This window comes from Protopterus annectens, chromosome 4.part1, assembly GCF_019279795.1.
Source record: "Protopterus annectens isolate FY-2018-M chromosome 4.part1, PAN1.0, whole genome shotgun sequence".
NCBI lineage: Eukaryota > Metazoa > Chordata > Ceratodontiformes > Protopteridae > Protopterus > Protopterus annectens.
In genome coordinates this window covers 677,704,520-677,730,351 of record NC_056734.1, presented here as the reverse complement: position 1 = coordinate 677,730,351, position 25,832 = coordinate 677,704,520, and the positions used below count along the sequence as shown (strand labels likewise).

Below are 25,832 nucleotides of genomic sequence, written 5' to 3'. Positions count from 1 at the left end.
CTATGAGGATGGTGATAAACTGCATCCATACAAGCCATTTGGCCTTTGGGCTTACTGTGTCTGGTAGGTTCGATAAAACTGAAGAATAAATTAAATTTTAGACTTTGCCTATAATAAAGTAAACACTTAAGATAATAAAAACCAGTCGAAAAAACATAAAATAAGCTGCAGCAGATGCTGCTAGGAGTCAGAATGAGAAACGTTTTTTTTTTCCTTTATAGCTTAATTGAGGGGTTGACCAGCATTCAAGAGATGGTACACAATGTCTTCATGTTCATTCACAGATATCTGAAAAAGAATATGTAAGTTGTCAGTCTTTTAATTGCCTTTGACATTAAATGGTGACATTTTAATGTTTAATTCCTGCTAATGGATTACCATATGAAAAGACTGTTGACCTTGGTTGCTTCTGTTCTTCATAAAATCTGTGGTTTCTGTATTTTTGTGCCCTTGCAAAGCCAGTAGTGGATTGATGCAGTGGTAGCATTGCTGCCTGACAGCTACATGTTCTCTGGTTTGATTCTTGGCTGGGGTGCCTTACCTACTAAAAGTTAGCTTTTGTTCCAAGTCAGACTTTCCTGGTTAACAAATGTTAAAAATGACACACATTTGAATATCAGACTTCATATTCATCAGAAAGTGCATGGTAACACAAAAGCTTTTATTCTAGCAATGTTCTAAGTGTATAAGATGGTTATTTGAAATTTGTCCCTATTTTTGGGACTGTATTCCCCCATTATTGACTTCATCCAGGTTTTGTGCTAAGGTTGAGAGCTATGGTAAGAATTGAATATGTTTGGGGGCTATATTCCCCCATTACTAGCTTTGTCCGGTTGTTTTTTGCTAAGAGGTTGATGAGAGCTATGTTGAGAACTGAATTCACTGAATGTTTGGGGGCTGTATTCACCCATTATTGGCTTTGTTCAGGTGTTTTGTGCTAAGAGGTTGACAGCTGTGCTATGCTGAGAACTGGATTCACTAGATGGTAGCCATTTAAGTTTCCATCTTCCTCTTTCACAAAACAGCTTATTTGGCATAGTGGTATGTTTCTCTGTTTTGCACAGGGTCCCCTGGGTTCAAGATGTGGCAGTGAAATGTATGGTGGTAACGCAGCATTTTATTCTAGCAACTTTCCAACATTATACAAGCAATGTTTAAAATGTGTCCCTGGTTTTTGGCCTTTTGCCCCCCCCCCCCCCCACCAATAAATTTTGGCTTTTTCCAGATTTCTTGTGCTGCAAAGTTCAGAGATACAGCTGAGTGTCGAGTAGATTTTACAAGGAGCTGAGAGCTGCAGGGGAACAAAAGCTCAGTGCTGCTTATGCTTAGTCTGCTTGCATTGTTAATAGCACAACAGGTTGCTTTTGATGCTCAAGGTTGTGGGTTCTACTCCCACAGTAGATAGATGCATTGCTGATACTGTACTGTGTTATAAAAGGGGTGGATGCTGCAGTCCTTTTTGGCAAAGATACCTAGTAACTATGAACCTGTTATCAGTTTGCTATCCATTCCCTATTGTGGTATTACTAGCTTATCATTTTTTAATACATGCAACATAGGCAATTTATTCTTCAAGGGCAAAAGGCACTTTATTGTAGATGAAACAATGACATATAAAGTTGTTTGTTAGCAGCAACCTCTTTATTAGTTACAGATTTCTTTAATGTGGATTTTACTACTTCAGAGATTGTGCATATTTACTGATACTGGTGGACTATAGAAAGTTGAGTAGACTTTTTAAGATGGAAATGTTCTGAATTGGGCAGTTTTGCCATTTGGTGTATGCATTTTGTTTCATTGTTTACTGGAAAAATGCTCAAAACAATACATTTAAAATGCCCTCTAACAAGTGTACTATATTGTACAAGGAATATAATGTAATGCAGTCAGGAAGGTGTATCAAAGAGCATGTGTATGTTTCATGTTCAAGGGGCCTATGATTTTGAAAATAGCCCAAAGTTAATCTTTATCTGCCACTGGCAAAATGTATTTGCTTTGAATGTGGGTTTCAATGCTGTTTCAATGCATGTGAGTTTCAAGGGCAGAGAAGTTTTAATGCTAAGTCTATTTTCATTGTGAGACTGCATTGCTTTGCTTAACAGATATCTATTAGGATTTGTGCTGTAAAATGCAAAATAAAACTTTCAAATGAAATCTAAATCATTGCAGAAGTAAAGCAGTATGCACATTACAGTGTTTATGGTAAATGAGGCAAAATAACCAAGGAATGGGACATTGGAATGGCTGCAGGGGGGGGGGGCTCCATTCGACCATGATTTTGTGAGGGGGGGGGTAGCAAACTCAGACATCCCCGGTTGAACTATACCTCTCAGTTGTCCATATTTTTGCAGAATGAATAGATATTTGCTTCTTATTTTTGGTTTGTTCCTCATACAATTTGTGATTTTCTAGCAAATAATTTAGGAATGAAGTCACTAAATGACAGACATTGAGTTTCAGATGTCATAACCTTCAGAAAAATGTATGCTAATGCAAGACCTGTTATTCTATCACTTGTCTTAAGTTTATACAAGAGCAATTTTTAGTAGTGTTTGTGTGTTCCCCCAATATTTGTCCTTGTCCAGATTTCCTGCATTAAGAGGTTGAGAGGTATGTGCAAATCGCTTTGTAGAATTAGAAATATCCAAACCTCTCCATTGTCCCCAATTTTGGCTCAAAATGTTGCTCTCCCCTAATAATCCCTCCTCAAAATGGCAATTTTGGAAGAAAACTTGATTGAAGTCTCCTAGAATAATGGTGTTGGCTTAATGCATAGGGACACCATATTAGTTAGGTAGGAGATATGGACTGATGGGGTACATAGAGGGGACCTATAGTTAGGTATGACACAGTAAGGAGTTTTGTTAATGCTAAGTTGGCTGTAGAGGAATTCCACGTCATTATCTCACCTAGCAAGTCTGGAGATGAATTGTTCTTTAAGAATATGTAGATACCATCACCCTTTCATCTAAGGTGGTAGGCCTGAACTTGTGGCAGGTATTGAAATCCTGCATTAAAGGAGTGCTGTCATCGGTCTTGAACTAGGTCTCTGTGATGATGCATATATAGATGTTTTCCAGGGGAAGCAGTGCTTGTAAGGAGTGGACTTTTTAGCTTAGCCTCTGAAAAGGAAACTGGTTATTTTCTAATTCATGTAGCTATAAAATTCAGTATAAAAACTGTAAAAGTTTCTGAATGCAAACACTATTTATTAAAGCAGCATCACGGTAGGGAGTAGTTCAGTACAGAGAGATTCAACTATATACATAGCCATGAGTTCCTTTATACTTTTCTGTCAAAAACAAACACCATGGTCACACAGAGTTTACAGTTGTAACTTTGAAAAAAATCTGTTTATGTATTTCTTGCACTAAGAAGTTGGTGTGTGTGTGAGGGAGGTAGCATACCCCTCAGCTGTCCAGGTTTTTGCAGAATGTCCAGATTTTTGCCCATATTCTTCCTAAAAAGGATTGAAGTTGCTAAATAATGAGACATTTCAGTTTTAGACGTCATATCATTTAGAAAAATGCATACTAACACAAATCCTGTTACTCTTGCAATTTTCTAAGTTTATGAGAGCCATATTTATAATCTGTCCCTATTTATTTTAGGCTTTGTCCAGATTTCTTGCACTAAGGTTGAGGCCTTGAGGGGTGTGGTATGTTTGTGAGAGAGAGAGAGAAAGTGAAATGCCCAAGTTAGAGTTAGCAGGTGGACTTTATTTTCAAGTGCATTTTCAGGGAACTGTGAGTTTTAAGGGAAGCGAAGTTTACTGCTGCTCATGCCAAGTCTATTTACAATGTGCAACTGTTTTGTTTAGCAAATGGTATCTCTATTGTGGTATAAAGTTTTAAAGCTATGTTAGTAGCACCACAAATAGAATACTTGCATCTTAATGTAGAGGCTTGAGGTTCTATTCCTACAGCATGTACATTTGTATGCTGCAGTCCTGAGGATGTCCTCCTTTGGATGAGATGCCTAATAACTATGAACCTGTTTTTCAGCTTGCCATCCATTTTCTATTGCAATATACCAGCTTAGCATTTTTTTAATTTAACATAGGCAATTTATTCTTTGACGGCAGCAGGCACTGAATTTGTAGATGAAACACTGAAATATACAGTTGTTTTCTAGCAACAACATCTTCATTAGTTTCAGATATCTTTAATGTGGAATTATTCAGATTACTTTTACTTCGGCAGAGACACTCAAACACGTGTTGCTGTATAATACAAGGGATATAATTCACTTATATACTATATATTATAATTAATATAATCAGGTAAATCAAATAACTTTTGCATGGCCCTAACAGTGTGCAAGGAGCCTATTGCTTGAAAACAGTTCAAAGGTAAATAACCTGCCACTGGCCAGATGCATTTTCTTTGAATGTGGGTTTCAATGCTGTTTCACTGAATGTGAGTTTCAAAAGTAGAGAAGCTTTAATGCCAAGTCTGTTTTCATTGTAAGACTATTGCTTTGTTTAGGTTTAGTAAATGTCTGTGTTTGGGCTATAATGTTTGAAATAAAAGTTGTAAATTAAATCCAACTGCCTGTAATCATTGTAGAACTAAAGCATAAAACAGTATGCACACAGATTTGAACAGTGTCTACAGCAAATGGGGAGAAATAGCCAAGTAATGGGACACTGGAATGGCTGTGTGGGCGGGGCTTGAGGTGGGTGGACTTGGGCGGGGCTGTGTTGGCAGGGGGCGGGGAGAGCTATGTGGGTGGGGCTCTGGGTTTGCACCCCCCTTGCAAAAAATCCTGCGGGCTCCCTTGCTCACAGGGTATCTACTGTGGTATAGGCTCAGATATCAGTCTCAAATGCTTCCGATTCTGCCTAAAAGTTGCTCCTTCTGATTCCACAATGTACGATCTTGGCTCTGGAGCAGTATTCTTCACGACACCAATCCAATCATAACCTTTGGACATTTGCATCCTTACCATTTCTCCCTCTTGTAATGGATTGAATGGTTTACCGGTCTTATCTTAGTAGGACTTCTAGGTTAGGTGCTTTTTCAACAGATTGGCTTTTACTGATCGGTTGTTCCTGACACATGGAACCGACAATTGACTACTGCTTGGTAATGTGGTTCTGGTTTGTCTCGACAGAAGTCTCTGAGTAGGTGAACTAAGATGTTTATAACAAGGAACATTTCTGAGATTCAAGATATTCAGGAAAACATCAGTGTGATCTCGTTTTGATTTCTCAAGTAACTGTTTTGCAGTTTGCACAGCAAGTTCTGCCAAACCATTTGACTGCGGGTATTCTGGACTACTTGTGACATGAGTAAAGTCCCATTCTTCTGCAAATATTTTGAATTGTTGGCTTGTAAACTGCATGCCATTGTCAGAAACAACTTTGTGCAGACACCCATGTACTGCAAAATGAAGTTTCATCTTAGTAATGACTGTACTGGATGCTAGGTTGGGAAGTAGGTCAATCTCGAACCAATTGGAGTAAGAGTCTACTAACACCAAATAATGCTGACCATTCCACTCGAAGATGTCTGTGGCTACTGTCAACCAAGGTAGTTCAAGAATCTGGTTAAGTTGAAGTGGTTCCTTCTGCTGATGTGGCTTGTACTATTACACACTGAGCAAGATGAAAGTGCTCTCTCAATGTCTTGTGGCATAGAAGGCAAAAATACTTGTCTTCTCACCCTTCTTTTGGTAGATTCGATTCCTGGGTGACCACGATGCCAGATAGTGATGTACTCTGGTTGTAAGGACTTGGGAACAATTACTTTTGGTCCTTTCATAATGATACTTTTGTCAGACAAAATCTGATCTCTGTATGAAAAATAAGGTTGTACTTCTTGAGGTAAACTGCATTGCTCTGATGGCCACCTCGACTGAGAAAGTGGTTGAGCCTTTGTAAAACTGGATCTGTAGCTGTGTGATCTCTCAACTTATCAAGACGTATGGAAGAAAGATTTCTCACTTCCATGACTTCAAAATCATCAATTAAATGAGAACCTTGACTTTCAGTCTGTTCAGTGGTATTTCTGGCTGATCTGGAAAATGTATCAGCAAGATAAAGGAGTTTGCCTTTCTTGTAGATAAGATTGAAATTGTACTTTTGCAATCTCAGCATCATGCATTACAGTCTGGCTGGAGCTGAATGCATTGGCTTTCTCAGAATAGTGACTAATAGTTTGTGGTCTGTTTCGATCTGGATAGGTCTACCATAAACATAATCATGGAACTTTGAACATGCAAACACAATTGCCAAAAGCTCTTTCTCAATCTGGACACACTGTATCTCACTTTGGGTAAGAGTTCTTGATGCATAGGCAACAGGTTGATCCTCTTGTAGAATGACTGCAGCAAGACCAAATTTTGAAGCATCACAGGAATGTGTAACTGGTTTTTGAACATCATAGTATGTGAGGATTGGTGGACTAGCAATTCTCTATTTCAGGACATTGGATGCTCTTTGGTGTTGTTCTAACCAAGACCAGGATACATCCTTATATGTCAGGTCTCCGAGTGTGCTGAAAGTTGGCTCAAGTCTGGAATGAACTTGCCTAGGTAGTTCACCATGTCAAGAAAACATTGCAGGGCTTGAACATTGCCTGGAGCTGTCATATCGAGAATGGCTGTTTGCTTTGTATGGTCTGGTCGTAGGCTTTTACTTGTAAATAAATTACCAACATAAGTAACTTCTTGTAGCCTGAATTTGCATTTGTGTGGGTTGAGCTTAGGTTTCACTTGAAGTGCCCTTTCTAGAACTTTTCTGAGGGTTCTGTCATGTTCTCCTTCATCATGACCTCCTACTAGTATGTCGACAGCTATAATAACACAAGGATACCCAGAGAAAGTTTGCTCCATTGCATGCTGAAAGCTTAATTTGCAGAATTTATTCCAAATGGCATTCTCAAAAATCTATACCTGCAAATGAACTATTAAAACTAGTGAGGAAAGAGAATTTTCTGTCAAGCTTAATTTGCCAAAATGAACTCTTTGCATCTAAGACAGGAAAAAGACTGGCATTTGGCATTACGGCTGCGACTTATTTGACTGTGCGCATTGGATGATGAGGTCTGTTTAGTGCTTTGGTCAAATCTCATGGATCAATGCATATTCTGATGTCGTCTGAGCTTTTCTTATGAGCTACTACCCTGGAAGATACCCATTCTGTTGGAGTTTCCATTGGACAAATCACACCTTGTCACACCATTTTATCTAACTCAGGTTTGACTCTGTCCTGCATGGCTACTGGAACTTTATGTGCAGGCCTGATAACTGGACTGACCTCTGGGTCTAACTCCATGGAGTACACAACTGGAAGTTTGCCTAGCTTGTCTTGGAAAAGATCAGCATAGGAAGAAAAAATGTGCTGCATGCGTGAATGGGCATACCTTCGTTGAAGGTTGTGCATCAGGGCTGGTAACTCGGCATGTAAAAATCAACTACCAATCATTAGCAGACAGGAGTTCCGCTGTGGTGACCCCTAACTGGGAAAGGCCAAAAGACACAACAACAACAAGTCTTCTAAGCTAACATGGTGAACTTCCTTATTAAATGAAAGCAGTCCCATTTTCAAAGTCTCTGAGCCCTAACAATGACTGGACGTGCCTCTTCACCACATAAAATAATAAGTCGTAGCTTCTTCCAGCAGAGTAACAAGAAAGCACTACTAAGCCTTCAGTTTGAATTTCTTCACCTTCATAAGCAACAAGATTTGCACACCTTGCCAAATCAAGCCTTTCACCTTTATACACTCTAGCAAATGTTTATAACACTGCACTTGGAACCTGCATCAGCTTTGAGCTCTGTGGGTTTGCCATTTATCCGAACAGTATAAAATACAACATTCTTGCCCTTAAGTCAACTTCTTTGACTGTTTCATGAAGTATTGACACACCATAGCTTTCTAATTCATCAACTCATTTCTTAAAATGTTCCCTTTTTATACAAGAATGTGGGCCTTTTGATTTATAAAATCTTTTGAAGTGATTCTATTTATTACATTTGTGGCATTGTTGACCAAAAGCTAAACACTTTTCCCTTTTAGATTCATGATTACCAGCATAATTATGACAGCTGGCAATAAAACTGGGTGGGGGCCCATGCTTTGAGTTTACTGACTCACTCTTATGCTTCACTGTGCGAACTCTGGAACTTGCTAGAAAGTCCTGGGGTTTACCAGTAGGTGCTGCAGGGGTTACAGCTGCCATGTGCTCGGGCCTGTTTCTTTTAATAACATGCTGCATACTATCAACATGAGCTTTATCGCTGTGCCCTCTAGAGCTGTCCTCATTTGTAAGCATATTTGTGTGCTTTTCTGTGAGCTCGTATATCTGACAAATCTCAATGGTCTTATTCAAAGTTAAATTACTGTTACGAAGCAAAATCTTTCTCACAACATCATCTTTTATACCATACAGAAGTCTGTCTTTTATCAACTCATCCCTTAAATCACCAAATCTGCACATATTAGCTTTATTTCTCTGGTCAGTTATATATGCTGCAAAAGTTTCACCAGGCTTTTGATCCTTTGTGTAAAATAAGTGCCTTTCCATTGTAACATTTGTATGGGGTTACATATTTCTCTAAATTTACATTTTAAGCACTCTGGGCCTTCCCTTGACTCAGCCTGAACAACAATATGACAGTTTCCCCCTCACTGGTATAGACAGCAGGTGCATACACAAAAGAACATTCCCTTTCTATAGCTTCTGAGCCAGCTAAATTAAGTAGAATAAATGCCTCTGTATGATTATCTTTATCAGAAAATGCAGCCTGTATGAAAATATCGTACTCTTGCTCAAACACTCTCCAGTTCTCAGCAATATTATTGTTAAACACAAGTGCACTGGGTTTTTGAAATCCATCTGCCATGCCCACAAAGTGTACATAAACACAATGAAAATATGACCCTTGTAATTATATACAAACTGTTCTATGAGCTTGTAACAACACTCAACTGCACAATAAGCTCTTCAAAATACTTTACTTTGCAAAATGTGTCTTGCAATAGCTGTACTTTGCAAAATATGCCCTACTGTAACACTGCACAAACATGCGAACACTTTATATACTTCTGAAAACTCGGATGCCTTTGCTTAATATGAAAAATACATAACACTTTGCGAAAATGTCTTAGTTCCCCCTTATTTTATTTGTTTTATGCAGTACAGACTTTATTTCAAACATTTCCCATAGTAATTCAAATATTTTTATCAATATCATACATATCTGTTTATGCAAATATCATTTGGAATGGTCTGTATGCCTCGTTTCATAAATAGTGCTGAGCAAGTTTTAATACCTGAAAATAATTTCTGACATATTTTTGCGAAGTTTGCACATTTTTAGGATGATCCATTTGTCTATATTCCACCAGCATCTGGACAAGTGCCTTAAATCATTTTCGTCAAGCTTTTTCTAGCTTCATGCCCTTTTTCTGGTATCTGTCCTTTAGATATACCACTTCTGACACCATGTCCTTTAGACATGCCACTTCTGACACCATGTCTCTTGTTTGTCTCTAACACAAATAATAAGAAGGCTTGGGGTTTCATTTAGATGCTTTAATACATAGAAACACATCAGGATGGCCAGCAGCATCTTTAAAAATGAATGAACTAGTTAACAGGCAGACCTTACATACATACATGCTCACATCCCAACAGCTAAGTACTCAATGGCAGTCAGACTTGCACGTGCTCAGTATTTATTCACTTGTGCAAGCCCTTGGATACCTTCTTAAAGGTATATACACGTATATTGATAGACAAAACCTATGACACTGTAGAGTTTTCCAATGTTGGCCATCCCCAGGAGAAAAAAAACAAAAGTATTGATTCAGTAAAACTTTACAAAGTCTTCCTAAAAAGTAAAGCCAACATTCATGGAATTAAAGCATCTTGGGAGAAAAAAAATACATAAACAAACAAGCAAACATATAAATAAATATTGTCAACTTCCCTACATCATGCATGTATGGGACCAGAGTCATACTCAGGTGCATTAACACACTACAAGTCTGAGATTGCACAGGCAGACAACATAGTGGTGCTACACAGCCATGAATCCAGAAATAACAGCTATGAACAGTGCAATTAGGCAAATAGCTGTGCTTTAAGAAGGTAGGACTGGTGAGAAGAAAAACTGTAAATAAACCAAAAGTCTATGAAAAAAATGTTAATTTACAATACTGTGCCATATTTCACTAAACTCATGGGAATGCAAGCAAGAGAGACAGCATTAAGTACAAGCATCTGCTTGTAATGGAAAATAGCCAGGCATTCAGTAAGAAACATAAAGTGCAGGGGTTAAGAGCAGTGAAAAGATGCACAGCATGCTAGGCACATTGGTGGATCATTACAAGGAGTGGAAAGGGGAATACAGATAAGCAAGAAAAAGAGTAAAGCAAGCAGAGGACTGCACAGCAAGAATACTATAGTAAGAAGCAAATTGGGAGAAGGCATTTTTATTTATTCTTTGTGAGTAAAGGAAACTTATCATGCATACATACATGCATACATACATGCATACATAGATGCATACATAGATGCACAGAGAAGGGAAGAGGAAAGCAGCAAACAGAATAATAGGGGAAGAATGCAGGGGAGGTCAGCCAATGGGGGCAAACAGACACACATGTGAAACATGCAAACAAACTGCGGTGGATTATAATGAGAAGGAGACATGAGAGAGACACTCAGACAGAAAAATGGTAGACAAATGACTGGGAGAAAGGTAGTGCACTGGTAGCCTGCTGGCTGCTGACCAAGGGATGTTACTAGGACCCAATAGGTAGTGGTCATGGCTTTGAGTAGCCAGTGGCAATGGCCACACCCACACCCACCCATGTTCAGCAAATCCATGACTCACTGCAGAATGGGTTGCTGGATGATGACCCAGAAGGTCATTGACTAGTCATTTTCAGCTTCCACTATGCACTCCAACTCTGCCACGGTCAAAGCCGATGAATGAGTCAAGCTACCTGCCTGGGATGGCCAGAACCACACCTAGATGAGACACTCCCTTCCTGTTCATTAGCTTTAGCTCCAACCTTGGCTTCGACATTAGCAGGCTGTGAGTGACACGCCTGTGTTTCTTGTGAGCCATGATGACCTGCAGAAGAGAGAGATAACTGGGAAAACTGACATTAGTGACATGACCAGAAGTGAGTTGGTAAACAAGTAGCTTTTCTGCCTCCTGCAGCACTTAGCAGTATTACCTGAACAGTCTCCCCATGCTCAAAGACACAAGGGAAAGGCAAGCCATCATGTAAAAACATATGAGTGTAGCGAAATGCAAATTACAATGCAGCATTATTACACCACATTCATATGCAAACAAGTAGAAGCTGGAAATGAGTCCCACAGCTAAATGCACTATAACAACAAAATGAGCACGTGCAAAGCAGGAAGATATACAGTTTACCATGCAGTAGAACCACAATCTGCACTACTTTAGTCATGAACAAATTAACAGAAGCAGCAACAAAGCAGTTATTTGCAGGGAAGCAGATACAGATACACAAATACTCTTCTTTCCGATCATGCAGAGTCATGAAAGATGCTCACCAAACCTCAGGTTCAATGCCTTGTTCAATATACTACATAACTAAAAGAAATAACAGAACAGCTGCTGTCAACAGCACACTTGACTGATAATCACCTGCAACAGCAAACCTGGCATGTGTCGTACATTTTAGTAACGACAACTTTTATTAATTTGAGAACTTTACATAGCAGATGGTAATGTGGCATCCAACACATCATTACCGAATATTTGCTTCCCAAATCTGAAGATCTTAAGGGTGATGGTGATGCAGATCATCCTATCTATGCTTGCCCTCTTCATCAGTACTTGGGGATGCTAGTTGCTTTGGATAGCAGATCTACCAGATCATAGAAAGCATCAGCCTTTCTTAACAAACCTGCACAGGTCTCTAACAGCCATTCCCTGAACCAGTTGTGCAGAAGACAGGGCATCATTTTGTTGTCCTCATCACATCAGGCAGGCATGCAGTTTCCATGGAGTAATAGTGTACCTCTCAACTGCTCCACATTTGACAGAAAATACAGAATATTATATAAAAATAACAGGGCGCCATGAAATTTTGAGTGGCCCCTTTAAATTATGATTTCTTTACACCTTGCCAGCCTTGTGACATCAGTGACATCTGATGTAATGATGATGATGTTGCTAAAGTCATAACCCCGAGTGAACATGAAACAGCAAAGGTGACAACATACCAGTCTTAATTCTGAACAAAACTAAAAATAATGGAAGGACAAAGACCAAAAATTAGGAAAAAGAACATTTTCAAATATATGAAGTCATGAAGGGAGAATAAGACATATTTGGAGGAAGACGGGTGACCTCACTTTCATGCTGTGGAGGCTATTGGTCAAATATGGACATACAAAAGGGAGCCATCAGACACTTCTCCATCCATCCATCCATCCATCCATCCATCCATCCATCCATCCATCCATCCATCTATCCATCAAATCATCCATCCATCCATTATTCCATTCATTCATCCTCATCTTATTTACTCTAATTTCTTTAAAAAGGCTAATAGAGCAAAATGTTTTGCATTGACATACATTTTTAACCTTAAGAAGAAAGAAACTCTAAAGACTAGCAGTAGTATTATTGACTAACTCTATTCCTCTGTGATTTTACTAGAGAATCAAAACTTTCATGAGAAATACGTCAAAAATATGAGGCAAAATTGGGGGCATTCTATGAAATTAGGGACAATAGAGAGGTATTGAGCAAGACGAGGGCAACAAATGGCAGCAAAGCAATGCTACTGCAAAAAGTTGGTCTGTGATGAAGGGGAAAGCAGAATTCAGAAATGAAAAGAAAGAAGACCTGAGTATTTTGGATTCAGAAAGCATTGACAAACAGAGGTAGTGAATCTGCTGCAAACGGGGTAAGTAAAATTCGCTCTGACCAGAGTCTATGGAGAAGAGCTACATTTGTCATATTTCTAAAAAATGTACCATCTGGATAGGATTCAGTTGTCAGCTGATAATCAAAACATGTCTTTTTATTGTTGCCAATTTGATAACAACCACTTACGGATATATATAACAACTTTTGGTACTTAATGTTGTTTATATGATCTACTTTGTTGTATTTTGGTACAGGACTTAGCAGTTTTATTTTTGGTTATCCAGTGATTGTGTTATACTGTTTTATTCTCACTGTTTTTATCAGGCAGATAATCTATGGGCTTGATATCTTATTGTCCTTGTCTGTCATTTTCTGGTGCCCTGCTTTTTTGCTACATATTGTTTTTATTAGTAGAAATATCATCTCTTGTGGCCATGGGGGTTTGCAGACACAAGTGCTGCAGGGTGGTGGTCACTGACTCTGGGTGTGTGTGTGTGTGTGTGTGTGTGTGTGTGTGTGTGTGTGTGTGTGTGTGTGTGTGTGTGTGCATTTTGGGGAATTCAGAATAGTTCTTTTTATATTTTACTTTCTTAGTTTCTTAATAGTCAGTCATAGTCCAACATTAATCTGAAACAAAGCATGATAGTTCTGTTTACATTTTCATAATTTTGCAGCTAAGTTTTTTAAGTCAGGTTCTGAGCTTTGGTATCCCACAATCTTACTGTAAGTTGGAGGGGGTTACACTATGAGGTATGCAAATTTTATGGTAATTACCTGTCCAAATCTTTTTGCCAGATGTACCTATTTTTCAAAACACTTTATCCAGACTGTCAATGTCTGTGGGTTGAGAGGTACAGGAACTAGCATTATCAGCCATCTCTGAGAATATAATGCAAAACAAAATGGCAGCATAAGAATCACAGCCTTCACAACACTAAGAATCTTATACAGCATACGCCCTCAACTTGTATATATGCAATGTGTATGCCTGGATAGTCTACATGAATAACTGGGCACATGCATCATGCTGTGCTATGCAGCTGACGGTATTAGTAACTTATGTCAGTGATGAGCACATGTGAAACATGGCAGTTCATACAGAAAGGGGGAATCTAGCCTCAATAACATAAATAAGATGCAACATAGTACTTTCACAGTGATATTTGCAGGTGCTCTGCCATTTTGGATGCCAAAGCATGCATCAAAGAGAAACAAACAGCAGACCTAATAAAACAGCTAGAATGACATTCAGTCAACACAAAAGCATCATAAACCTAGGACACAGAGATCTACAGTACTGTAATAAGGGATATATGTGCAATACAATTTATAAGTTATTAATAACCTTTGGAATACTGCCTGTATCGAAACAGTAGTGTAGATAAAAATATATGAGAGGTGTACATATACAACAGGTGGATATAGCTGTATGCCACTGTCCTTATTTACATGTTCAATTGCATACCTAGAAAAGGACTGCAGCCCACCAACACAAGACAGCCAACCCCCCCACACACACACACACACACACACACACACACACACACACACACACACACACACACACACACACACACACACACACATACAGCTAATATCCAGTGAGCCCATCCTCTGTAACACCACTATGTTTAATATACTGCAGTCATGCACCTGTTCATATAAAACCTAGCATGGGATGAAAGCCCTCTGAAACAGGATGACAGGCCATCGTCCCAATATCCAGGCAGCCATGGCCTCTAGAACAGCAACATTTGTAACACACTACACTCATACACATGCACATACAAACCTAACAAGGGATAGCACCCAACTGACACAGGATGGCTAAACTCCTCCTGTATCCAAGCAGCCCTAGGTTCTGTAAAACCAGCATTTGCACCACATGCACTCAGGTACTTCTGCTCAAATATGCTAACAGAGTATACAAAACACCATATCACACTGGGACAACCACATCGAGGCAGTTCTCAGCAGGTTTGCAGCACATTTGACACCCACACACTGTAGCCACCCCCATCATATTCAGTACTATGCATGTATGGCAGCCAGGAGTCACTCTGATGCAGCTACCTCTGAGCAAAAGCACATGCCTTTTAAGGCATTGATATCTTGTCCCATTAGATATACACATGTTCATCAAAGAAGATGGAAGGCAGAGGTTGGACAAGTTCAGCCCTGCAGAGAATGATGTCCTGCTTCTGGTACTCAGTACGCATGGAAGGTGGCTGTTTGGGCCAGGGGCACCTGCCAGCATAGGTCTCAACCTCTTAAGAGGCCAATGTGGAACGCAGACCCTAACAATGTGTGACAAATGGTCAAAATGTGGAACACCCAATTTTTGCATTGCATAAAATGTGCCATTGCCACGGAGTGTGGTAGAACATCTGTAAAATGGAGACAACTTTAGTGGAGTGAACTTCACCACAACCTAACCTTTTCACAACTAGTGATAACTTATAACCGTATCTCCAATCTAGAAAGGTGCCCAATTCTAAGAAATATCCTCCATCACTACTTGGTAACTTAATCTAACAACAGAGACCTATGGCAGGCTACTATCTGTGAACAGAGTTAGCAGGCACTAAAGTCAGTGTAAGTTACAGTAATGGGGGGGGGGCAGGAGTTTTATGGTGCAGAAATTCTTAATAAAATTCAAACATAATAAAATTCAAAGACACTTAGCTATACAGTATGTATCCCTAATAGTCATCATCAGTAATGACAAACTACAATCCCATCTGTAAGGGAACCCAATCAAAATAATAATGCAGTGTCATTCAGGTAGGATACTGGACTATAAATTGTTGTGATGGTCCTTTATTCATAGCTAAACAGAAATATAGACCTGAAACAATTTAACCCCCCCCTTGTCACAATATTTTCTGAAGGCTACATTTATGGACATTTTAAACTAAGACAATCACTAAGATGATTAGTTTTTTTCTGCAGTTTTTAAATACAGAGTATGCCCAGAACACTAACAGGCTGTGTGGTTAGCTGGTAGATTGGACAGTAATGAGCCATAGGGATAGGAATAATTGTAGCTCATTTTTTTCTCTCCCCAGTCTAGTGTATAGTCACTCCCTACCAATGTAGCCGGTCTGGTAGGGTACTTGATGCAACAACCATTAACATACTCTAAGGTGACAAATTAGGAAGGCCATCTACATAGCACCAGAACTGCACATTTACCAAGTTACTTCAAAAGAGGTATTCTAAACCTTCACTTGTTTTATTTTAGCTTAGCTGTAACAAAAAACAGACTGCAGCATGGTCACTTCCAAGATGTTTTGTCTTGGAATAATTTCTGGTACAAAGCAAGCTTCAAATGTAGCTGGACACATCACAGAAGGGTGTAAAAGAGTGAGAAAGATTAGTTTAAGACATTACAGTTAGGGAACATAAGACATTCAGATGTGTGAAAATAAAAATACACCTAAAGAAAGCAGGATATTCAGATAACTGAAAAATACACCTCACGAAACAAAAAACACTAATGCGCAACATTCAAACAAGTCACGTATTTAAAAAAAAAAGTGAAAATGTTTGCAGGCAAAATAAGCTGCAAATCCAGATAAACAAATTCCCACAGCAAGAAGTCATCATAAGGTGCTATATAACAGAGTCAGCTCTCTTGGCTGTTTTCTGAAACTGTTTACAGTAATAACATACTGCTTGTATAAGGATTATGCATCTTCTCTGGGAGGGAGGAGGGAGTTATAACTGTTTCAATCAACAGAAGCGAGAAGGCTTGCAGCAGACATTGTATCCAAGCAGATATTCACAGTTGCTACATATGTTTCCCATATTTGCATTTTTGCACAAGTGGGGTAGAGGGGAAGCCATGAGGCATATCAAAAGGGCTCCAATACTGCAGTATGATGACTTGTATGTGTGCAACAATGTTTTATGAAACTGAAACTAAAGAGAAGGTGTGCCTTAAATTTCTGACTATAGTACTGCACTTGTTTACATAGGAAGGGCAGCAGAGCTATGCATTGGTTTGTATACCACAATGCCAATTGGCAGTAATTGTGGTACACAAACCACTCAGAATCTGTATAGCGGAGCCACAGCTGTTCATTGCAGAACAGTGCAACAGTAACTTTGCTCATCGTTAAATGCCATGTGTTCAGCATAATCCGGAGCACTTGGATGCTCAGCCTGCCAGCCTCTACATGACTATGTATGGGAATCCTTGGTGTACAATGTTAATGCAGTGGGTGAGAGGAATAACACCATACATCAGTGTTGGAAGCATGTAAATATTATGGTATGAACAGCTACAAAGAAGGCATGCAACATAACAGAAGAGCGTGCTACAACATGGGCTGTAACCCTTCTAGCATATATATATATATATATAGAGAGAGAGAGAGAGCAGGGCATACTGTCTGTGTACCAAAACAATACTATATCCAGTAACCACCACCTCTGTCCATCATAGGAAAATCGGATAATCAGACATATGAAACCACTACCGCAGGTAAGTGCACAATTTGGCTAGGAGGATGCATCTGTCTGCAGCATGCATATCATGGGGCACAGGGTGTGTGAAAGTAATCACATGGTATGTTATGTCTGTTATGTTTCTGTATGCACAGGGAACACTGTCTGTACTGTGACATGTCTAGAGTGAGCAACAACAAAAGATTGAGGCCAGTTCCTACTGGAGTCTAATGATGATGACAACTTGTACATAGACTCACACTCACATGACCTATTGACAGTATTCATCTCAATCATGGTTGGAAATTGCCCTACTGGCAAGGGAAATAATTTAGCCTCCTTCCTGTACACCCAGCAAACAGTACAGTGTAGCATCACACCAGCTAACCTCATTGTGGGGCCTTTCAACATCACTGATATCACAGTCAGTGCTAGTGGTAAACCATCAGGAAGGAATGAGTCCACTGCTTCTGACATTCCCATACCCACTGTAAGGTTACCAGCAATGCAACACAGCACTGTCTGCTGTCCAACACAGTCCTTGGCAAAGCTTGAATTCAACTTACAGATTGCGGGGCTGTAATCTTTTCACAATCCACTGTTATACATGTGGAAATGGCAATGGTTTCTGCTGTGCATGGCCTTCATAAGACTGTGGAATCTGGGTACAATACTATTATCTGCCTTATGCATTCCATGGTGGGCTACATGGCTAGAAGGGCATTGCTCTAAGAATGTTATTCACTGCCAGCATCCATGAGCTGCACCCCAGATTAGCCTGTGTTCACAGGCATGTTCGTATCTATGGTGGATACATCAGATAACCCAGATATGTCACACATATATCTGCATCACTAAGGCAATGGTTGGGTTTCCCATGATGCATGCTGATCTGGAGATGTGGCTTTTTTTGCATGTTTCATACTGGTTCATTTCATCCTGCTCTGCCATCTCTCTGCCCAGGTGAGCAACTAGGCCTGCACAGTTTTCGTGGCACCAGGTCCATATTTCAGGTTCCACAGTGCATGTCTGACAAATCTCCAGTTCCAACTGCCTCTGTATCTGGGCCTGCAATAGGTCCGCCGTCCCCACCATAGAGGAGATCATATTTGATAAAGATACTTACCTTCTCCATGGTGCTCATCTCTGCTTACAGTGACCTGTAGTCCCCTCACCCTGAAAGTGTAAACTGTCATTTATCTCTGTGTTCCAGTCATCTGTGAAAATGGTGATGGGAGCCTCACTATTCCCCCATTTCTGTAGTGTAAAAAAAGATGCCTGAAGCACAGTGTCACTTGACCATGCACTGCCCTCCATAACTGTCACACAACTCTGGATGTCTGGATGCTGCATTGTGTTCTGTGTGATGGCACATTGCTACTGTCAATTTGTCAGGGTACACAGAAGACTACATATTGTTCCTTCACCTGTACTAACTTATCCTGTGTGCAACACCATCTAAAAGGGTGGGATAGGGCACATGCTAACCCTAACCCTCATCTGACCCTCCTTCGAAACTAAATCCTACATGTTACATTAGTAAAGCTCTTCTCATTACACTACCACTACACAAGACATCTTGAACACACAATGCACACAATACCTAGCACACACACACACACACACACACACACACACACACACACACACACACACACACACACACACTAACACACAGAGTGCTCCATCTAAATCCTAACTTCTAATTCTAATCTTAAAACTCAAACACTCCCACGTACACTCTTGCTATCTGTCCCCTTGCCTAACCCTTACTCTGAGCCTAACCCACTAATACTCATATGTGCGCGCACACACACACACACACACACACACACACACACACACACACACACATTCCCAACTCTTAATGCATGCTCACCTCCACAAATCCATTACCCTATTCTGACATTCACACAAATCAATCAAAAGTTTATTTTGAAATACTAAACAGTCAACAAAAGAATGATAAGCCACATACGCACACAGACACACCCACATATATTTATATTTATATATACATAGACACACATTAATTTGTGTTTGACTGAATACACACACACACACACACACACACACACACACACAAACACACACACAAACACACACACATACACACACACACACGCACACACACACACACACACATACAGATAACCATTTATCTATTTGTATGAATGCTCAGCTTGTTTAATCAAATGCCAGTTTACTGGGTGCAGTGGTAATATCCTGACAGTGTTGCAGTTCAAATTTTTCAAAAAGTGGAAGGAGGACAGATATTATACAAAGTGGTTGATATATATATGAAATTGCAGGTATGTGTGGTGAGGTGTTGGTGTTCTTGCCCATCTTGGAAAATGTTTGGAGTTTTTGCTAGTTTTGATGATACACTGCATTCATGTTCACTTTCAATGGAATGTACTGCAATCATTGTTTTTGGTGCTAAAAACTACTATAATCATCTTCTTCTTCTTCTGCTTCTTTTGGCTTTTCCTGGTTAGGGGTCACCACAGTGGATCACCTGTCTGCTCATGATTGGCAGTGGAGTTTTACAGTGTCAAGTTGCCAGCCCGGTGCACAACCTTCCACGGAAGGCACACACATGCCTAGGGCCGATTTAGAGTATCCAATCCACCTACAGCATGTCTTTGGGATAATATGAAAATACAGCTGTTTAACAATAGCTGTAAATTAATAAAATAAAGGCATGACAAATGCATTTTTCAATTTAATTTCCAAACACCTTACTGAATAAAATAATAAATCACTTCTAAAAATTTACACAACAATGGCACATGTGATTTATCACTGATGAAGCATTCCTGTTTTCCTTGTCTTACATTCCTTCTTGTTCCTACATTTCTTACAGTGTTTCGGATCCACACTATAGCGTATTTGTTAGCTCCTAAATGTTGTTACTTTTGTGGCTGCCTTATCTGTCATTTCTTGTATACTTAACTTATATTTATATGTATCTGCCACTCCTGTTGAGGATGGAAAATAATAATTTGTGAGTAGTACCCTTACCCACTTAGTAAAGAATGAAACAGTATAAGAGGGGCATGTAATAAACAATTTAAACTTACTTTGGCTAGTACTAAAATGTGAATGAATATGATTACATTGTTTAGTACCTGTAAAACAGACACCTTTTTTTTGGGTTTATGGCCATTTTTGAAGAATAAATTAATGTCTAAATAAATCCATCCCCCATTTAAATGATAAATATTAAGCAACTGTTTGGACTTCTAAAGAGGGAGAGTGTGTTATTTGCCTTTTTCTAACACCAGTAAAACATCATTTTTGTAAATAATTGCGATTTATTTGTATTTAGATAATGTAGTGCTGTCAAATAATAGAATCACACAAGTCAGAAGTGACACATGCCAAAAGTTAATCGGTCAAAGTTTTTCCCTGATTTTCTAATAAGAGCTTCAGTGTGAAACTTGTAAAGCAGCATGTAAAAACTTCACACCTCGTCATGTCAACAGTATCCTCCCCTGCTTCCCTGTGTTTGAACGCACAAACTCACTTGCATATGCAAAGGTTCATGCATATCTAAATTGCACACACACACACACACACACACACACACACACACACACACACACACACACACACACACACAATTGCTTTATAAGGAGGCTGCAGATTTTAGCAACAGCCTTCAGTTTATAATTTCAGCTAAATGATACCTTGGACGCAAGGGTGTAGCTAGGAATACACAGTGTACTTAAATGAGTACATTTTTTTCTGTGCATCTCTTGGAAACTTCAATACTTAAAGCACAGAATGTTTAGAACTGTGTAAACAAATATTTACAGTATAGAGGTATATACAAGGAATGCTTATGGGAAAGGAATACATCTCTGAAACAGCTTTTAATGGGCAACACTTGTACATAACGGTCCCCTTCCTATGTCTGGGGGGTAGCAACCTGAGCATTGAGTACATTTTTAAAATTATAGGTAGGTAACTCATGAGAGTAACAACAAAATGTAAATATCTGGATACACCCCTGCTTGGAAATAGCCCACTCAAGTATGTGCCTATATTCTCTCTGTGGTGCACTTACATGTGCCTGTGCACTACATATCAAAATAAGCACACATTAGATGAAATGTCTTACTTCTGTTGTACGGCATCATGGAACTAGCAGCTGTTAATGATAAATTATTCTATTTTCATTACCCTGCTGCTAACAGTGGAACCATTAACCTCTAATTCCCACTTTATACATTAAACATCTTGAAGCTTTGAAGGATAGACAGCATCATTTACTTTGATTTATTACTAGGATTTGATACAGTGTAAGATAGGATTCTGTTAAAGTTATAGGGTACTGTTTGATACAATTCAGTTTTAGGCATAATTTCTGTATATTTTAAGATTGACAAAACTATATTTTAGTACTTCAGTTAATTGCAGAATTGCTTCTGATTTCAAGGGAGTAAGTCTAGCGCTCAGACTCCATGCCAGAATCATACTTTAAATGTAGCTCACAGACATTTCTCTTCGTGTGAGAAGCTACCTTCTACGTACATTCTTTACCTTGATTACACTGATCTATTATACTACTGATTTACTTTAAAGATTCCATGTCTCTATCCAGAAAGCTGAGAAATTATTTGGCATTTGATGAATGTAGGAAGAACAACATATTTCTTACTTTCTTATAGTCAGAAACATTGAGTAACAAATCACACAACCCTGCTGTTTTGTTAAACTTATATGCCTCTCCCTGAGGTATACATTTTAAACTCATGGCCACAGTATGCAGTATCACAGTTACAAATCTATTAAAAATTCAAGACGTCAACAAATGGCATGCACTTTTAAAACAGGCTTGTTTAGTGTAGTGCAGAATGAAACAGACACAGCTTACATCTCAACTGTCCCTGATTTTGACTTAAATTTTAGCTCTGTCCCTTTTAATCCCTCCTAAAACTGGCGACTTTTGGAGAAAAGGAGAATTACACAATAAATAATGACAGTAATTACAGTTACAGACTTCGTTTACTACAGAAAATGTATATTAATTCACATTCTCTTATTTTCCAATGTCTCAGGTTAACAGTACTAATATTTTAAAAGTATCCCTGATTGTGATTATTTCTGGATTTATCCCAGATTCTGTTCAGATTTGTCTCTGACTAGTTGAAAGCTATGTAACAGCAAGCATGTCAATACTGTTTCATATTTTCCAAGGTTGCTGTAACTGCAAGGTAGAAAACAAGATCTACTCAAGTAAAATGTTTATATTCATAGCACAGTTTTTATGTTGTTGTGAAAGGCTGCAGATTTTTTCCAAGTCCTGAAATAAAAACTTCACACTTAAAACATATATTTAGACAATATGGCAAATCTGCCATTCACTGATCTTGAGGTAATATTTAAGACAATGAAAAAAAACGTATTCTGTGCATGCACATGTAAACATAATCACAAAACAAGAAACGCACAGATTATTTAAGTTTGTACACAAACAGAGATCAGACAAGTAAGAAGTAATAGAAAATAGAGGTCAAGGAAAGAAAGTGAACCCAGATACACTTTCAAGCAGAAAGACTTGAATCAGAGCTTGCCAAACATTTAAGTTTCAAAAATGTCATTGGGCTGGTCTGGATTTGACTTTTTTTTTTTTTTTTGCTGGTAGGCAGTTTCACCAATGGTACTTCATAGCATTGTGACATTAGGGCTAATGATATCTAATATAAGGTGGTCCATAACATGAGAAGTATGGGACTTGCCCTGCATAAAAGGAAGTGCTTAGTGTTGAATTTCTTTTTTTATATAATGCTGCTTGAAGGGATGGGCTTTTCCAAGCACTACTTTTAGAAACATGTTGGAAAGATGTTTATTTTTCAGGTTTTTTTTTTTAAACATTATGCCGCTAATCCAAAGGAATCCATTGTTTAATGAGACAGGTCAAAATCCTTGAGTTCATATAGGAGGGCTCCTTGACAATCTTGTTATTTATTTCAAAGCACTGATTAGATAACTTGCCTAACTTTTGTTTCATATTGACCATCTAAGCATTTAAGATTGTCTTTAACTACATTTCTGACAGGGGAAAACTGCAGGACAATAAAGTTTCTGTGAAGAACTGGCAGCCACATTCCAACTTTCATCTTCCCAGCACACCCCATGCTCACTGTATCTTAATATACTGATGTGGATTAAAAGTATGTCAACACAATGACTACAATTTATTGTCAGTATACATGCATGAACATATAAATGCACTCATGTAGTCCATCTATGCATACACAGACCCACCTGTACATATGGCCTTTTCTAGTATTTTATTTCAAACCTGCAAGTGTTGCAGGAGATATTATTTCAGGATATTTTTAAATTCTATACACTTGAAAGGGATCACAGAGATGAAAAGAAGTTGTTGTGTCTTTCGGCTTTTAGGGGTCGCCACAGTGGAACTCCGGTCCGCTAATGATTGGCAGTAGATTTTTACGTGCAGAGTTGCCGGCCGTGACGCACAACCTTCAACGAAGGTACGCCCATTCACGCATGTCTCCACACAGAAGACTCGTAGCTGAGAATCGAACATGACAACGTCTTACTGTGATGCGACAACGCTACCGCAGCACCACCACCGCTCATACAGAGATAAAAATAAGTATAGATAAAAAATGTAAAGGTGAGGGGGAATCAGCCCAAAAGCAAAATGGGAAGTGTTTTCTGCTCCACAACTCAGTTTTGCCAGGAGTTAATATTGTTGATGGTGAAGGGATTATAGCTCACTATTTTATGAATGATTTCCATAACCCACACTTGCACTGTGGTGACTCTAGTAAGTCACTTACTTTTTTTCAATAGTATCCAAACTCACTGTTTTGTTGTCACTTGATACTACATTGATTTGCATGAATCCAATAACTTCCTCCAACTATAGTAATCTGACTGAACAGTGTGCACTATGTTAAATCACAGCTCACAATGAATCGGACAAATCTCAACATAACCAGGCACAAATCTAGAAATATTCAGAGACAGTCAGGGACCCTTTCACAATCTTAATGATATTAACCTGAGACATTGATAGACTAAGACAATAAGAATTGATATACATTTTCTGAAGTAAAAAGTCTATAACTCTAATTATTGTCATTATTTATTAAGCTTAACTCACCAACTTTTTTTCCAAAAGTCACTAGTTTTAGAAGAGATCAAGAGGAACAGAGTTAAAATTTGAGTCAAGATCAGAGAAATCCCTGAAAATTAGGGACAGTTGAGAGGTATGTAATATGCAATTTTCTGCAGACTCCTTCAGCAGAAGAAGTAGAATTATATGAATTCTGTATATTTGTTCCACATTTATTTAATCAGCATTGGTACCTGTTTTAGCGGGCTACACTATTAAAAAGGTTTGCACACCTTAAAATCCATCTAACCCACACAGTAGTGTATGTCAATCTGTCAACATGTACAAATTACAGAACAATTACTTTAATATCTTGCAATTACGTGACTATTATCTCTAATTAATGCAGTCAAGCTTCCTATGAAAACATTACAATCTACGGAACTGCCCACATGGCTTCAGCACAGCCAAAGTGAGTGCAAGATGCAAGCCATAGAAGCTACATGGAATTGCTCACCTTGATATTGCAGAATATCCCTCGTGGGCAGCGACTCCTCAGCATTGACCTGCTGCCCCCCATTTGCTGCTGGACTACCATGTCTAAGTAGCAAATGTGCCTTCACTGTGTTACAAAAAATCTGAGTCTGAAGAAAAAAAAACTAACAGCGATGCAACCAATCCTTTTTGACAACTGTTACAACTTGAAACTGAAGCAACAACAATGGAAAGAAAATAAATACTAAAAAAAAAACTAGCGATCCCCTTTGCCCTGCTACTGTTACTGGTGGCGGTAGCGCGGATCAGTGTAGCAGGGTTATATATGGGTCCAGCTGCAGGGAGGGAAAAACAGTGACGATGAAACAGTGCAGTCTCCCTCCCTCCTCATGTGCGTAACTGGTTCCTTTAAAGAAAAAGTGCAGTCTACTGCAACAGGTATGATTAAGTGGAGAATGCAGAACTCCTCCTCGTGTTTGCTCCTCCTTTGGAAAGCATCCAGCTTTTCCCCTCTCTCTTACAAGGAGTAACCAGATTTGAAGTGGATGACATAAAAATCCATGTTAACGTTTATGTATTACAACTTATGTCCCCGATCTCCAAGTCCAAGAGGGGAGCCTGCAAGAACAGAACCTTTAGATTTCCTGCATATACCAGCCCCGAAGCTTTTAATAAAAGGGAAAGCAGTCCGTGATCACTTACATGCCTCCAACTGGCTTTTAAGATTACCACCTGTTGGTCGTTGAGAGGCTCAGTCCCTTTTTGGGCAGTTGTGTGCTGCGGAGAAAAAAATGGAAAAATGTTTTTCTTTAATAGTTGCATAAAACAGTTATTTTGTATATGAAACACCTAAATGTTGTAGGAAATCGAATAAGCAACTCAAACTCTACAGGTATTAAGATTTTATTTTGGA

General features: G+C 38.9%; 1 protein-coding gene across 1 annotated transcript in view; it reads right to left on the bottom strand.

The window, feature by feature from the left end:
* Window positions 1–25,221, bottom strand: part of SLCO2A1 (solute carrier organic anion transporter family member 2A1) — a 212,464-nt gene extending 187,243 nt beyond the window's left edge. The window contains exon 1 of the mRNA XM_044070455.1: window positions 24,942–25,221. Coding sequence (XP_043926390.1) covers window positions 24,942–25,022 — 81 coding nt within the window. The 5' untranslated portion in view covers window positions 25,023–25,221. The remainder of the gene's footprint in view (window positions 1–24,941) is intronic.
* Between the last annotated feature and the right edge of the window lie 611 nt (window positions 25,222–25,832).